The sequence below is a fragment of the Panthera uncia genome (genome assembly GCF_023721935.1).
Source record: "Panthera uncia isolate 11264 chromosome B2 unlocalized genomic scaffold, Puncia_PCG_1.0 HiC_scaffold_24, whole genome shotgun sequence".
NCBI classification, from domain to species: Eukaryota; Metazoa; Chordata; class Mammalia; order Carnivora; family Felidae; genus Panthera; species Panthera uncia.
In genome coordinates this window covers 63,740,742-63,753,515 of record NW_026057580.1, presented here as the reverse complement: position 1 = coordinate 63,753,515, position 12,774 = coordinate 63,740,742, and the positions used below count along the sequence as shown (strand labels likewise).

Below are 12,774 nucleotides of genomic sequence, written 5' to 3'. Positions count from 1 at the left end.
ATTTCTTGTCTTTGGTTTGGATTATATGAATTGTGTTACTTATTTAGGCTCTTAAATTCAGATATAAAGGTCTCCAGAAGGTTCCTCTTTTGTTATCCTTCTTTCTGTTGTATATCATTTCATTGGAGGTTTATTTTAGACTAAAAGACCTGCTTTTGTTCTTGTTTAGCTTGTCTTTGGGGTCTCTAATGTTACTGTGATTACACTGGTTCAAATCATCATTGAACAACCTTGAATTAGAATACAAGGACTTTTGGATCTCTAGACTTTTATATCTTGTCTGAATCCAGCCATTTTCTTACAATTTACTTATGATTTGGTTGCTTGGCTAGGAAGCCAATTCCTTCTGTAGTGTCCTGAATTTATGAATAATGTCATTGTTTGGTTTCCTGAAATCATATCCTATCTTCAGGAGTTATCTCTAGATCAGTTCTTTCTTTGAAGCTTCAGATTTGAATGGCTACCTGCCTGATTTACATCATCGCTTGCAAGTCTTGTAGAATCTCAGATGTCAGAATGTCCAAACTAGAGCCTTAGATTTTCCTTTTCAAACCTTTCATCCACCTTTTCTCATCTCAGTTATTGGAACCCTTATCCTTCTAGTTGTTTAAACCAGAAACTAGATGATGATTTTGTATTTCTGTCTGTCTCTCTCTCACCCTCAACTTGGAATTTATTAGTAAGTTCTGTAAATTTCACCTTCAGAATATATTCTGAATCACTTAACTTCTGTCCAGCTCACAGAAGTGACCTTAGTTAATGTTGTTACCTCTCATCTAGAGCCCTGTAGCCATCTCTTAACTGGTCTCCCTTTCTCTATTGTTTCCCTCCCACCTGTCCGTTTCTCAGCAGCCAAAATGATCTTTTAAGAAAATGAATCGACTTTTGTCATTCTGTGTTTAAACCCTGTATTAAAACTTTTTCAGTGCCTCTGTCTGTTGCATACTCTGCCTTTGCCTATGAGACCTGCATGGTCTGACCAATGTGCTTTTGCCACATTGGTTCTCTTTGAGTTTACCAAATGCAAGGGACTCTTTCTAGCAAGCTTTCTGCATGCTGTTTGTTTTACCTCAAATGCTCTTCTCTAGGCTTCTTATGTGGCTGACTCTTTATGTCACAGCTTAACTGTTACATTTTAGGAAGGCAATTCCTGACCAGTCTAAGTAGGCCTCTCCCCAAATTTTCTTTCACAGCATCACAATCCTTTCTTTTATACCACTTTGTATTTTGTAATTATTTATTTACTTTGTTTATGGCATGTCTCTCGTACTGGACTGGAAGCTCAATGAAAGTGAGAATTTTATTTTATTCACTGCTTTATATTCAGTGTGTAGTACAGTGTTTTGCATTTAGATGCTTAGTAAGTGTTTTTTGAATGAATGATTTGCTGTAATTACATGTTTGAAAAATATCTTATATAAAATAATGCCCTGTATAATAGTTAAATATAGGTATATTAGGGTTGTATAGAGCTTGGATATTCTTATAGTTAGTCTGAACTTAAAAGTATGGTAAAAGAATATTTTAGAAGTACTTTCTGTTAGTATTATATGCCCATCATTAACTTTTAATCTAGCAAATACTGGATCTCTTTGAACAGAGATAGTTAAGCAAGTCTGATTGAAATCGAAACTAGAAAATAAATTTATCATTGTAGCAGGATGATAGATATGGAACATGGTTCATTTGCAGGCAGACTTTTAATTCTATTTGTGATATCTAGATATAGGTATACATTCAACGTATTATTCCCAGTGTATTGTCTCTGATTAAATGAAAAGGGAAAGGAATGTGGGGGAATAGAACAAGTTGGCCCTATAGACAAATTGTAGATCTTTAAAAAGCTAAACTTAAATTAAGTTTTTATTGGTTGAGAGGTATTACTAGATATATCATCATATGTCTTATTTAAGAATCAACTACTGAAAATTTTTTTTTTGTTTTGAATTAAATTCAAAAGATATTGAGATATATAGTAGAAAGAGCCTTGGGAGGCAGGTTGCAAATCTCAGCCCCAAAGCTATGCAACTTTCATGAAATTTCTTGACCTCTGAAACTTCTGTTTCTTTGTGAAATAGAAATGCTGCTATCTGGCTTGTGGGACTGTAATGAGAATTAAATGAGATGGCCTATGTAAAGCATCCACCAGAGGATTTTGCACTTAGGTATGATTCTGAACATAGATTTGTAGCTACTGCCAAGCATCTCCTTTCAGTTAGTGGAATTCACAGTCAAAGCCATATAAAACAGCCCAAAGACTCAAAATTGTAAATTTTTAGAAAAGAAAAGGACCATTGGAAAATGTAGTCTCTTTGTTTTATTAGCAGTTCCAAAAAATACTGCAGTATATGTACTAGATGCACTTTAGCCAGTTTTCTGATCATATTGCTTGAAAAGAGCCTAAATTCGGAGACTCAAAGTGCTTAAAAAAATCAGTTCGAAGTGCTTTAGAAGTACTATACCATTCTTATTAAATCTTTGCCAACTTCCTGGTTTCCAGAAAATGCATTGGCATTTCCTTGAAGGGAGAATGATCTCAATCAATATTAAAAAAGTGGTTGAGGGGCGCCTGGGTGGCTCAGTCAGTTAAGCGTCCAACTTGGGCTCAGGTCTTGCCCTTGCAATTCGTGAGTTCCATCCAGCGCTGCATCTGGCTCTGTGCTGACAGCTCAGAGCCTGGAGCCTGCTTTGGATTCTGTCTGTCTGACTCTCTCACCCTCTCTCTCTCTCTCTCTCTCTCTCTCTGCCCCTCCCCCACTTGTGCTCTGTCTCTCTCTGGCTCTCAAAAACAAACATTAAAAAAAAAAGTAGTAGAATGGCAAAGAAAAATTATTCATTGGGCCAAGTTTTGCAGTTATTTGAACTGAAAAATCTTTTATGCAATACTCTGAGCAGTCTGTTACAGGTTAATCTTAATGTCTTATAATATTACAGGTGAGGCAGTTGATATCCTAATTGGGTTATGCAGATTTTGTATATTACTTAGCTCATGTTTTTTTCTTTTAATTTATTTTTGAAATGAAACATCACTTGATCGTGGGTGAGATTTTAATGTGGTTTTAGAAATAACTCCAGTTTTGTAAAAATGTCGTAATGGTACTTTTTTCCTTCATGCTAATATCCATTTTGCTATATATGGTAAATAACTGATCATTTGGAGACTTTTTTTTTTTTTTAATTTTTTTAACGTTTATTTATTTTCGAGACAGAGAGAGACAGAGCATGAACGGGGGAGGGGCAGAGAGAGAGGGAGACACAGAATCGGAAGCAGGCTCCAGGCTCTGAGCCATCAGCCCAGAGCCCGACGCGGGGCTCGAACTCACGGACCGTGAGATCATGACCTGAGTTGAAGCCGGACGCTTAACCGACTGAGCCACCCAGGCGCCCCTTGGAGACTTTTTAAAAACCATGTATATTCAACCGTGTTCCATTTATAGATGGTGATCTCTTCTGTTCATAGTGTGTGATCTCCATCGTATTTTTCTCATAACATAAATCCCCTTGCACCTTATACATTATTCTCTTGAGTATTGAATTGTTTACTCTTTGAGGTAAAACTCTATGTTTATTCATCTTGGTGGAATAGTGTGATATAGATGAAGGATTTGGAATCAAACTGATCTTGATTCAGATTCTCCTCTGTTATGTAATTGTTGATCTTTAGCAACTTAATGGTTTTCTCAACTGAAAAATAGAACGAATACTTATTTTATAATAGTGTCAAGATTAAGTCAGACTTTGTACAAAGAACTGAGCATCATGCTTGTCACCTAGTAGATCCTAAATCAGTTATGATTCCGGTCTTTTTTATGTTATTTTCTATGATAAACTACCTTATTTAATGCTTATTTGTCAAATGAATGGTACTTGAAGTTAAAAACTATAATATAATTCAACAAATGTATTGAGTGCATGTTATAAGCCAACTATCATGCTCTGTGTTATGGAACAAATATGTTGTCAAGTTTACAGTTTAATTGGAAAGATTGGATATGTGGATATTAAATATCTGTAGAAGAAATGTCATTAAAGTTGAACAGATCAGCTTTGCACATCTGAGTTTCTCAGAAACAAACAAGGGTTTTAGCAAAGATATCGCTGTCTTCCCTAAATAAGTTAAGCTCAAGTTAGTTTCTTTTCACTTAGCTTTCCTTTTTAGGTATTATAAAGAATACAACAGTAATAATTGTAAAGTATTTGATATTAGCTATAGTATTTCTGTGTTGACCAGCACTCCCAGCTCAATGACAAATGATGCTTGATGAAGACTTTTCTTGATGTACAATAGTATAACTACTTTTGCCTTTGGAGAGATTGCAGATTTACTTGGTTTCTTGGTTTTCTGGTATAAATTAGATACTGCTCTTAGGTCAGTTTTGGCCTCTTGATACTTGCATTAAGCAAGATAATCAGTATTACAATAGAGTATCAAGAGAGTGGTATACCTATAATGTCTACTATTAGATTCATATTAGGAATCTATTAAATTTTTAAGATTTAAAATTTAAATATTTTTAGTTGTTTAATTCCATTTGGTTACAAATAATGCAGTGTCATTCTGTGAAAAAGAGTGAGTAGGCTTTTTTTTTTTTTTAAACTTTCTGAGGCTGTGTGTCCTTTCTCTTTGGGAAATGACATACCTTTATAAGTATAATGGTACTGTAGAAAGAGTACTGGTATAGACACCAGGGATCTAAGTTCTAGTTTCACCTATGGTTGAGTTAATAGTTCTTACCATCTACAAAATAAAAATCTTTGATCAGATACTCTTCCAAACTATATGAGTTCCTTGGGAATTTCTTAAAATTAGCTTTAAACTTTAGTGTTCCTGGATTGTAAATTTATTTTTTTATTGCCTAGTATCTAGGATCAGATTAGCTCTTTGAATAATGAGACTTAGAGTCTAGTGGTTGCTGTCCCCAAAGTAGCTTCCTCCTAGCTGAAAGAGTTGTGGTTACTGATTTTACTCCTACTAGAAAAGAGAACAATTAGAGAGAATGAGCATGTGGATAAGAGCACTGTTCATTTTAGGTCAAATTGAATAGCTGTCAACAAAAGCCAAACTGAGTGGGTTGATAAATGAAGGTTGAGCGCTAGATAGTATTTTTGGCTAATTAATCCCTACCACCACCACACCCCTCCCCCATTCTCTTATGTTGATATCTGTATTTTTGCCTTCTTTCCATTTTATTTTATTTTTTACAAAGTATTAAAGTGCTATAGAATGTACTTGTTTTGAATATTGAAGGTTTTTTGGAGGTAAGAAGTCTAGAAACTTGGTGTGGTAGGAAGAAGGTTAGAGTTGTAAAGGGAATTGTTTGGAAGAAAACAAAGCAGCATAAGCCTGAGTAGCAGCTGTTTATCCCAGAATATTATGATTTATTGTAGATAATGTGTCCTAAGTTCAATTCTAAGATTTAATAGGTCAGTTTCTTACCTATATAGTAAAAGTATGTTTTAACATTGGGAGAAGTTTTCCAGGTTGTTGAGGATGTAATTCAGATCATCCTCTCCATTAAAAAAATTTTTTTTAATGTTTATTTATTATTTTTGAGAGAGAGAGGGAAAGAGTGTGAGCAGGGGTGGGGCAGAGAGAGAGAAAGAGAGAGAGAGAGAGAGAGAGAGAGACACACACACACACACACACACACACACACACACACGGAATTCGAAGCAGGCTCCATACTGTTTTCCAGTGTGGCTGCACCAGTTTGCATTCCTACCAGCAGTGCAAAAGAGATCCTCTTTCTCCTCATCCTCACCAACATCTGTTGTTGCCTGAGTTGTTAGCCATTCTGGCAGGTGTGAGGTGGTACCTCATTGTGGTTTTGATTTGTATTTCCCTGATGATGAGTGATGCTGAACATCTTTTCATGAGTCAGTTGGCATCTGGATGTCTTCTTTGGAGAAGTGTCTATTCATGTCTTTTGCCCATTTCTTCACTGGATTATTTGCTTTTTGGGTGTTGAGTTTCATAAGTTCTTGATAGATTTTGGATGCTAACTCTTTATCAGATATGTCGTTTGCAAATATCTTCTCCCGTTCTGTCAGTTGCGTTTTAGTTTTGCTGATTGTTTCCTTCACTGTGCAGAAGAAGCTTTTTATTTTGATGTGGTCCCAATAGATCATTTTTGCTTTTGTTTCCCTTGCCTCCAGAGATGTATTGAGTAAGAAGTTGCTGCGGCCAAGGTCGAAGAGGTTTTGATGGAGGATTTTGATGGCTTCCTGTCTTACATTTAGGTCTTTCATCCATGTTGAGTTTATTTTTGTGTATGGTGTAAGAAAGTGGTGCAGGTTCATTTTTCTGCATGTCGCTGTCCAGTTTTCCTAGCACCATTTGCTGAAGAGACTGTCTTTATTCCATTGGATATTCTTTCCTGCTTTGTCAAAGATTAGTTGGCCATATGTTTGTAGGTCCACTTCTGGGTTCTCTGTTCTGTTCCATTGATCTGAGTGTCTGTTTTTATGCCAGTACCATACTTTCTTGATGATTACAGTCTTGTAGTATAGCTTGAAGTCTGGATTGTGATGCCTCCAGCTTTGGTTTTCTTTTTCAAGATTGCTTTGGCTATTCGGGGTCTTTTCTGATTCCATACAAACTTGAGGATTGTTCTAGCTCTGTGAAGAATGCTGGTGTTATTTTGATAGGTATTGCATTGAATATGGAGATTGCTTTGGGTAGTATTGACATTTTAACAATATTTGTTCTTCCTATCTAGGAGCATGGAGTATTTTTCTGGTTTTTTTTTTTTTTTTATCTTCTTCAATTTCTTTCATAAGCTTTCTATAGTTTTCAGTGTATAGCCAAACTATGGAAAGAGCCCATATGTTCGTCAGTGGATGAATGGATAAAGAAGATGTGGTATACACACAAATACACACACACACAATGGAGTATTACTCGGCAATCAAAAAGAATGAAATCTTGCCATTTGCAACTATGTGGATGGAACTAGAGGGTATTATGCTAAGCAAAATTAGTCAGAGAAAGACAAGTATCATATGATTTCACTCATATGAGTACTTTAAGATACAAAACAGATGAACATAAGGGAAGGGAAGCAAAAATAATACAAAAACAGGCAGGGGGACAAAACATAAGAGACTCTTAAATATAGAGAACAAACAGGGTTGCTGGAGGGATTGTGGGAGGGAGAATGGGCTAAGTGGGTGAAGGGCATTAAGGCATCTACTTCTGAAATCATTGTTGCACTATATGCTAACTAACTTGGATGTAAATTTAAAAATAAATAGTTAAAAAAAAATTATTAGTCTTCAGAGCTCCTGGGTGGCTCAGTCGGTTAAGCAACTCTTGGTTTCTGCTCAGGCTTCGTGGGTTTGAGCCCTGCATTGGGTTCTGTGCTGACAGCATGGAGACTACTTGGGATTCTCTCTCTCCCCACCCATTCTCTCCCTCTCCCCCACTTGCACTGTCTTTGTCTCTCTCAAAATAAATAAAGTTAAAAAAATTCTAACCCCCCAAAACCTTGTTAATCCTCTGTTGATTCATATTAACTGTTTATAATTCATAGAAAAAGACTAAATTAAAAAGATTACTTTTTTAACATGGCTTTTTCTATACAGTCACGGTCAGAGAGACACAGCACAGATTCTCCTGTTACGAGGAGCCAAATATCTGTCAGATAAAAATGGAGTAACGCCTCTGGATTTATGTGTACAGGTATGCTGTTAGTGTATATTCTTAGCCTTTTATTTTATAATAGAAATTGAGGTTGGTAAAACCACTTTCCTGAAATGAGAAAGATTTTTATTCTGTTTTGTTCTGATTTTATTCTATTTTATTTTAGCTTTTTTTTTTTTTAAAAAAAAGAATATGATCCTTAAATAGGAACTATGGCATTATAAGAAATATATATTGGCCTTCATCTCAGTTTCTGACACAAGAGCTTCTAAGGCTCCTAGAATCTCCAGGGTGATAAGAATGTCTTTTTGTAGGTGAATGAGATGGCTGGTGGCTAAAAGCCTCTGAAAGCTTCAGCATGGGGGCTGGTTGCCAAGGGAACCAACCATATGACTATAGGGCAGTGTCCTATCCCATTCCCTGTGAGATAAGAGGGAGTGGAGATTGAGTTCAGTCATCAATGACCAATATCCTGCCTATGTAATGGAACTTCCATAAAAACCGTATAAACAGTGGGGTTCTCAGGGAGTATCCAGGTTGGCAAACACATCAAAGTTGTGGGATGGTGGCATGCTCGGAGAGCGTGTGGAACCTCTGTGCCCCTTCCCACATACCTTACCCTATGCATCTCTTCCATTTGGCTGTTGCTGGGTTGTATCCTTTATAATAAACAGGTAATATTAAATAAGGTGTCTCCCTGAATTCTGTGAGCTGTTATCAAACAGCGAATAGCAGATTATCAAACCTGAGGAGGTGTTTGTGAGAAATCCTGACTTCTAGCTGGTTTAGTCAGAAGTATAGGTGGCCTGAACTTGTGAATGGCTTCTAAAGGAGGGGGCGCTCTTATGAGACTGAGCTCCGAACCCATGGAGCCCGTGCTCACTCTGGCTAGTTTGTGTTTGGATTGAATTAAGTTGTATGACGTTCAGTTGGTGTCCACAGACAGTTGGGAAATTGTGGAAACCTAAACATACAGTGTCAGACTGGTATGTAGAGGAAACCAGTTTTCCTTTAGGAACTTTTTTAAAATCTAGATAAGTTTAAATCTATTTTTTTTTTTAGGGTGGCTATGGAGAGACTTGTGAAGTATTAATTCAGTATCACCCTAGGCTTTTCCAGACAATTATTCAAATGACACAGAATGAAGATCTCCGAGAAAACATGGTGATGTAATTGTGCTAATAGCTTGTAAAAGAATAAGCCTTATTCATGCTTATCATATATGGCATTTTAGAATGTGCCTGGTAGTTTTATTACAAGTATTTTAATAATTCAAATTGTCTGCATTATAGGAAAGTATGAATTATACACTAATAAACTTTGTGCTGATATTTAGCCCTGTGAATCTTCTGTCCTCTGGGTCTTTGGTTTTTGCTTAAAATAATTAGAATTTTCCCCAGAGGTAGGGGAAAGTAATCTAAGGAGGAATATCATAGTATCATTAGTAATCACTAGTTTATTGAGTTTATTTGTAATAGTTTTATTCGTTGAAAAATTGCAGAGTTTGAATTTCTCTTATATTTTAGAAGTTTGGAATTAAGTTTCTGTAAATGAACTTGGTGATTTCTGTTTATATTTTCTATTGCTTTTTTACTGGGTAATTTTGAAAAGATTTTTTGTCATCTTATCTCTGTATTAGTTTTGTAAGGCAAAATAACTGTAAAGGAGTTGATTTAAACTAAATGGCTTTGGGATACTTTTTAAACTAATAGGTACTTACTTTCTTGATAAAGTTTAATGGATTATTGTGTAATCACATTTTTTTATTTGTAAAAAATTTAGTTACGACAAGTTCTGGAACATTTGTCTCAGCAAAGTGAAAGCCAGTACCTGAAGATTCTAACAAGCCTTGCTGAAGTTGCCACAACAAATGGCCATAAACTGCTTAGGTAAGTGTTTCAAAATATAAGCAAATCAATAGGCAGCAGAATATGTCAGCTTTGTCTCCTTTCAGGCTTTTCTGGGAATAGTTTATTTTGTTGGATGTTTTTGTCAGTGGTAAGATGTTCTAAAATTTTGCTGACTTATTATTGTTTTGTTTTAACGGACCAGAGCAATCAACTATTACTGGGAAATTTTAGTCTCTCTAGAGTGAAGAAAAATAGGGACTTACCTTGGATTTGGATAGGTTTCTAAAATTTTATAAAATGATAGGTTAGTCATCTAAGTAAAATATACATGAAGAAGAATCAAGGAAATTTAGGAGTCTTTTGTTGTTGATGTTCCTCCCCCAAGAAAATAGTTTGGGAATCAAATCGTGATCTCTAATTTATAGAACTCTGGGTACAGGCTACTGTTCAGGGTCTCAGCATACCTTCATGATTCCTTACAAAGTGTTTGCCCTAAACTGTCCCCCTCTGTTCAGTTCTTTATTCTTTCCAAAAGACGCTATGGTTTTAATGGCTGATTTTTATGTTCTTGGAGGTAATACCTTTATATTACTTGCATTTCTATATATGCCTTTTCCTGCAACTTTACATTATTGTATATGGTTAGCTGCCCCAAATAGGAACAAACAGCCCCTTAGAAATGGTTAATGTATTCTTTCTTAGCTTATAAATTTGGCCTACTTCTAATATGGATGCTTTTCCCTGGGTAGTTTTCATTTCACTTCTCTTAATACACCCAACTCTTAGAACAGGTCATGGTCTTATCTCTGTGGTCGCAACTGGAGTTTCTTCCTCCCAACTCCATGATATTTCTATATATCAGCTACATTGTCAAGTCCATTATGTTATCCCCTTGTTTCTGTCGTCCTTTGGGGTTTTCATATACTCAGACCAGAATCACACTCTATAACATTTATGTAGAAGGATCTTTGCTAGGCCCCTTAAACTTCATGGTACCAAGGTTACCCTCTTGTTTTCTTTTAGCCATTAAGTCTTTCTTCAGTTCTACTCACTATACTATTTGCTAATTTTTTATAATTCAGTTTCTAACTTTGAGACTACTTAAAATTCTTTTTATGGGATTCATTGAATTTCACCTTTATATAATGTTCTCATTTTATTTAGTCGTTTCCATTAATCCATTTATTTAATGAGGGCTTTCTGTGATTCAGACATACTAAAGGCATGGCTCAGGAGTCTGCCAGACTCAGGTTTAAATCCAGATATCACTATTTACTGTGTGATCTCAGCAAGTGACTGTTTTGAGTTTCCCTTTTTCATCTACCCATCCGTCTAATACATATTTTTGAGTGCCTACCATCCCCCCAGGCCATCTGGTAGATGATTGTGAATAAAACAGACAAGATCTCTCCCTGTATTTAATTTACAGCCTAGTCAGGATTTTGTTTCCTTATTGGAAAATGATAGTAAATATCTTCTTAACGAATTGTTGTAAAAATGTAATGATAAGATACTGTAAAGTGCCAAGCATAATGTTTGGCCCATAGTTGAGATGGTGATGATGATTATATAAATGGAAAATGCCAGAGATAATGATGATTATTTTAAACACCCTGTTTTCCTATATTAGAAAAATGTCCTGTTTTTTTCTACCTAAATCTTTTGTCCTATTTTTTGCTTTTCCACAGTAATGAGAAGGCCTATGTTTTTAAATGTTTATGATTTTATTTTAAGTTCACCTTTAATACTTAACAACCAGACACTAAGCTAAGGAGCATTGAAATACATTATTTTATTTAAACCTCACAATAATTTTATTTAGGTAGTAATTTCCATTTTACATGGAAGAAAACTGAAGTTAGCAATTGACCAAGCTAATACATAGAAGAGTGAGGATTCCTATTCTCATTAATAGAGAGCAGATTCTGGGTTCCAATCTAGCTCTTAAAAGTAACAGGGAGAGGGGCACCTGGGTGTCTCAGTCGGTTGAGCGTCGGACTTCGGCTCAGGTCATGATGCCACAGTTCGTAAGTTCAAGCCCTGCGTTGAGCTCTGTGCTCACAGCTCAGAGCCTGGAGCCTGCTTCAGATTCTGTGTCTCCCTCCCTCTGCCCCTTCCCCGCTCATGCTCTGTCTCTCTCTGTCTCTCAAAAATGAATAAACATTAAAAAAAAAAAAATTAAAAAAAAAGTAACAGGGAGATGAGTGGAACAGAAGTACGGTAGGAAAAAGGGGCCATGGCCAGAACGAGTTTTAAAACTGTTTTAGTAAACTGCACTGCCTTACCACCTACAGTGCTACTTTTCAAATGCTCTATGAAATCTGTTAATTATGGCCATTTTGGGGCTCTAAGTATCTTTTTATTTTTCTAAATGTTTATTCATTTTTGAGAGAGAGTGGGGAGGGGAAGAAAGGGGGACAGAGGATCTGAAGCAGGCTCTGCGCTAACAGCGGCAAGATCATGACCTGAGCCGAAATCTGACGTTCAGCCTACTGAGCCACCTGGTACCCCTAAGTATCTTTTTCTTGAGATTGGTAGTGAGTATTGGTTATTAGAATTATATTAGAATTTATTGTGTTGTTTACTGTTTTGGGAAGTCCCGTGTTTCTCCTTTACTACCTTTACCTGACACTGTTACCACCCTCGCCAGTTGTGTGGGTTCTTCATTCCCCACACCAGGCAATTCTTTAAACACCAGCTGGTGTACAGCTTTTCTCAGCTTTGAAAACTATCCATCTAGAGACACATCAAATCTCATAGGTTAAGGACTCTTTTTTATGAGACTGCTCCCACTTTCAGATGCCAATTCCAAGTAGTAAATCCCCAGGTTAGCCATAACTTCTGTCTGACTTCACTACAAATTAGAAGTTCTCATGACCTCCTTCCCCTTGGGTTTGGTTATTTTTTAGAACAGCTCACAGTATTCGGGGAAACACTTATTTAGATTTACCAGTCTATTGTGTCTAAAAGACACAATAAAGGATGCAGATGATCAGCCAGATGAAGAGATACAAAGAAAAAGGTATTGGAGGATCTCGAGCACAGGAACTTCTGTCCCCATGGAGTTGAGGGTGTCACCCTCCCAGTATGTGGACGTGTTCACTAATCTGGAAGTTCCCTGAACCCCATAGTTTTGGGCTTTTTGTGGAGGCTTTACCCTGTAGGCATGTTGATCATTAACTCCATTTCCAGTCCTTCTCCCCTCTCTGGATAACGTGGGGTGGGGCTGGAAATTCTAAGCTTCTAATCGTGGCTTAGTCTTTCTGGTGACCAGCCTCCATC

At 36.5% G+C, this 12,774-nt stretch overlaps 1 protein-coding gene across 9 annotated transcripts in view; it reads left to right on the top strand.

Annotated features, from left to right (window-relative positions):
* Window positions 1-12,774, top strand: part of HACE1 (HECT domain and ankyrin repeat containing E3 ubiquitin protein ligase 1) — a 122,195-nt gene that overhangs the window by 38,725 nt on the left and 70,696 nt on the right. For all 9 annotated transcript variants that reach the window (XM_049654062.1, XM_049654067.1, XM_049654066.1 and 6 more), the window contains 3 exons: window positions 7,585-7,681; window positions 8,705-8,806; window positions 9,425-9,531. In XM_049654062.1, the coding sequence (XP_049510019.1) occupies window positions 7,585-7,681; window positions 8,705-8,806; window positions 9,425-9,531 (306 nt within the window). The remainder of the gene's footprint in view (window positions 1-7,584; window positions 7,682-8,704; window positions 8,807-9,424; window positions 9,532-12,774) is intronic.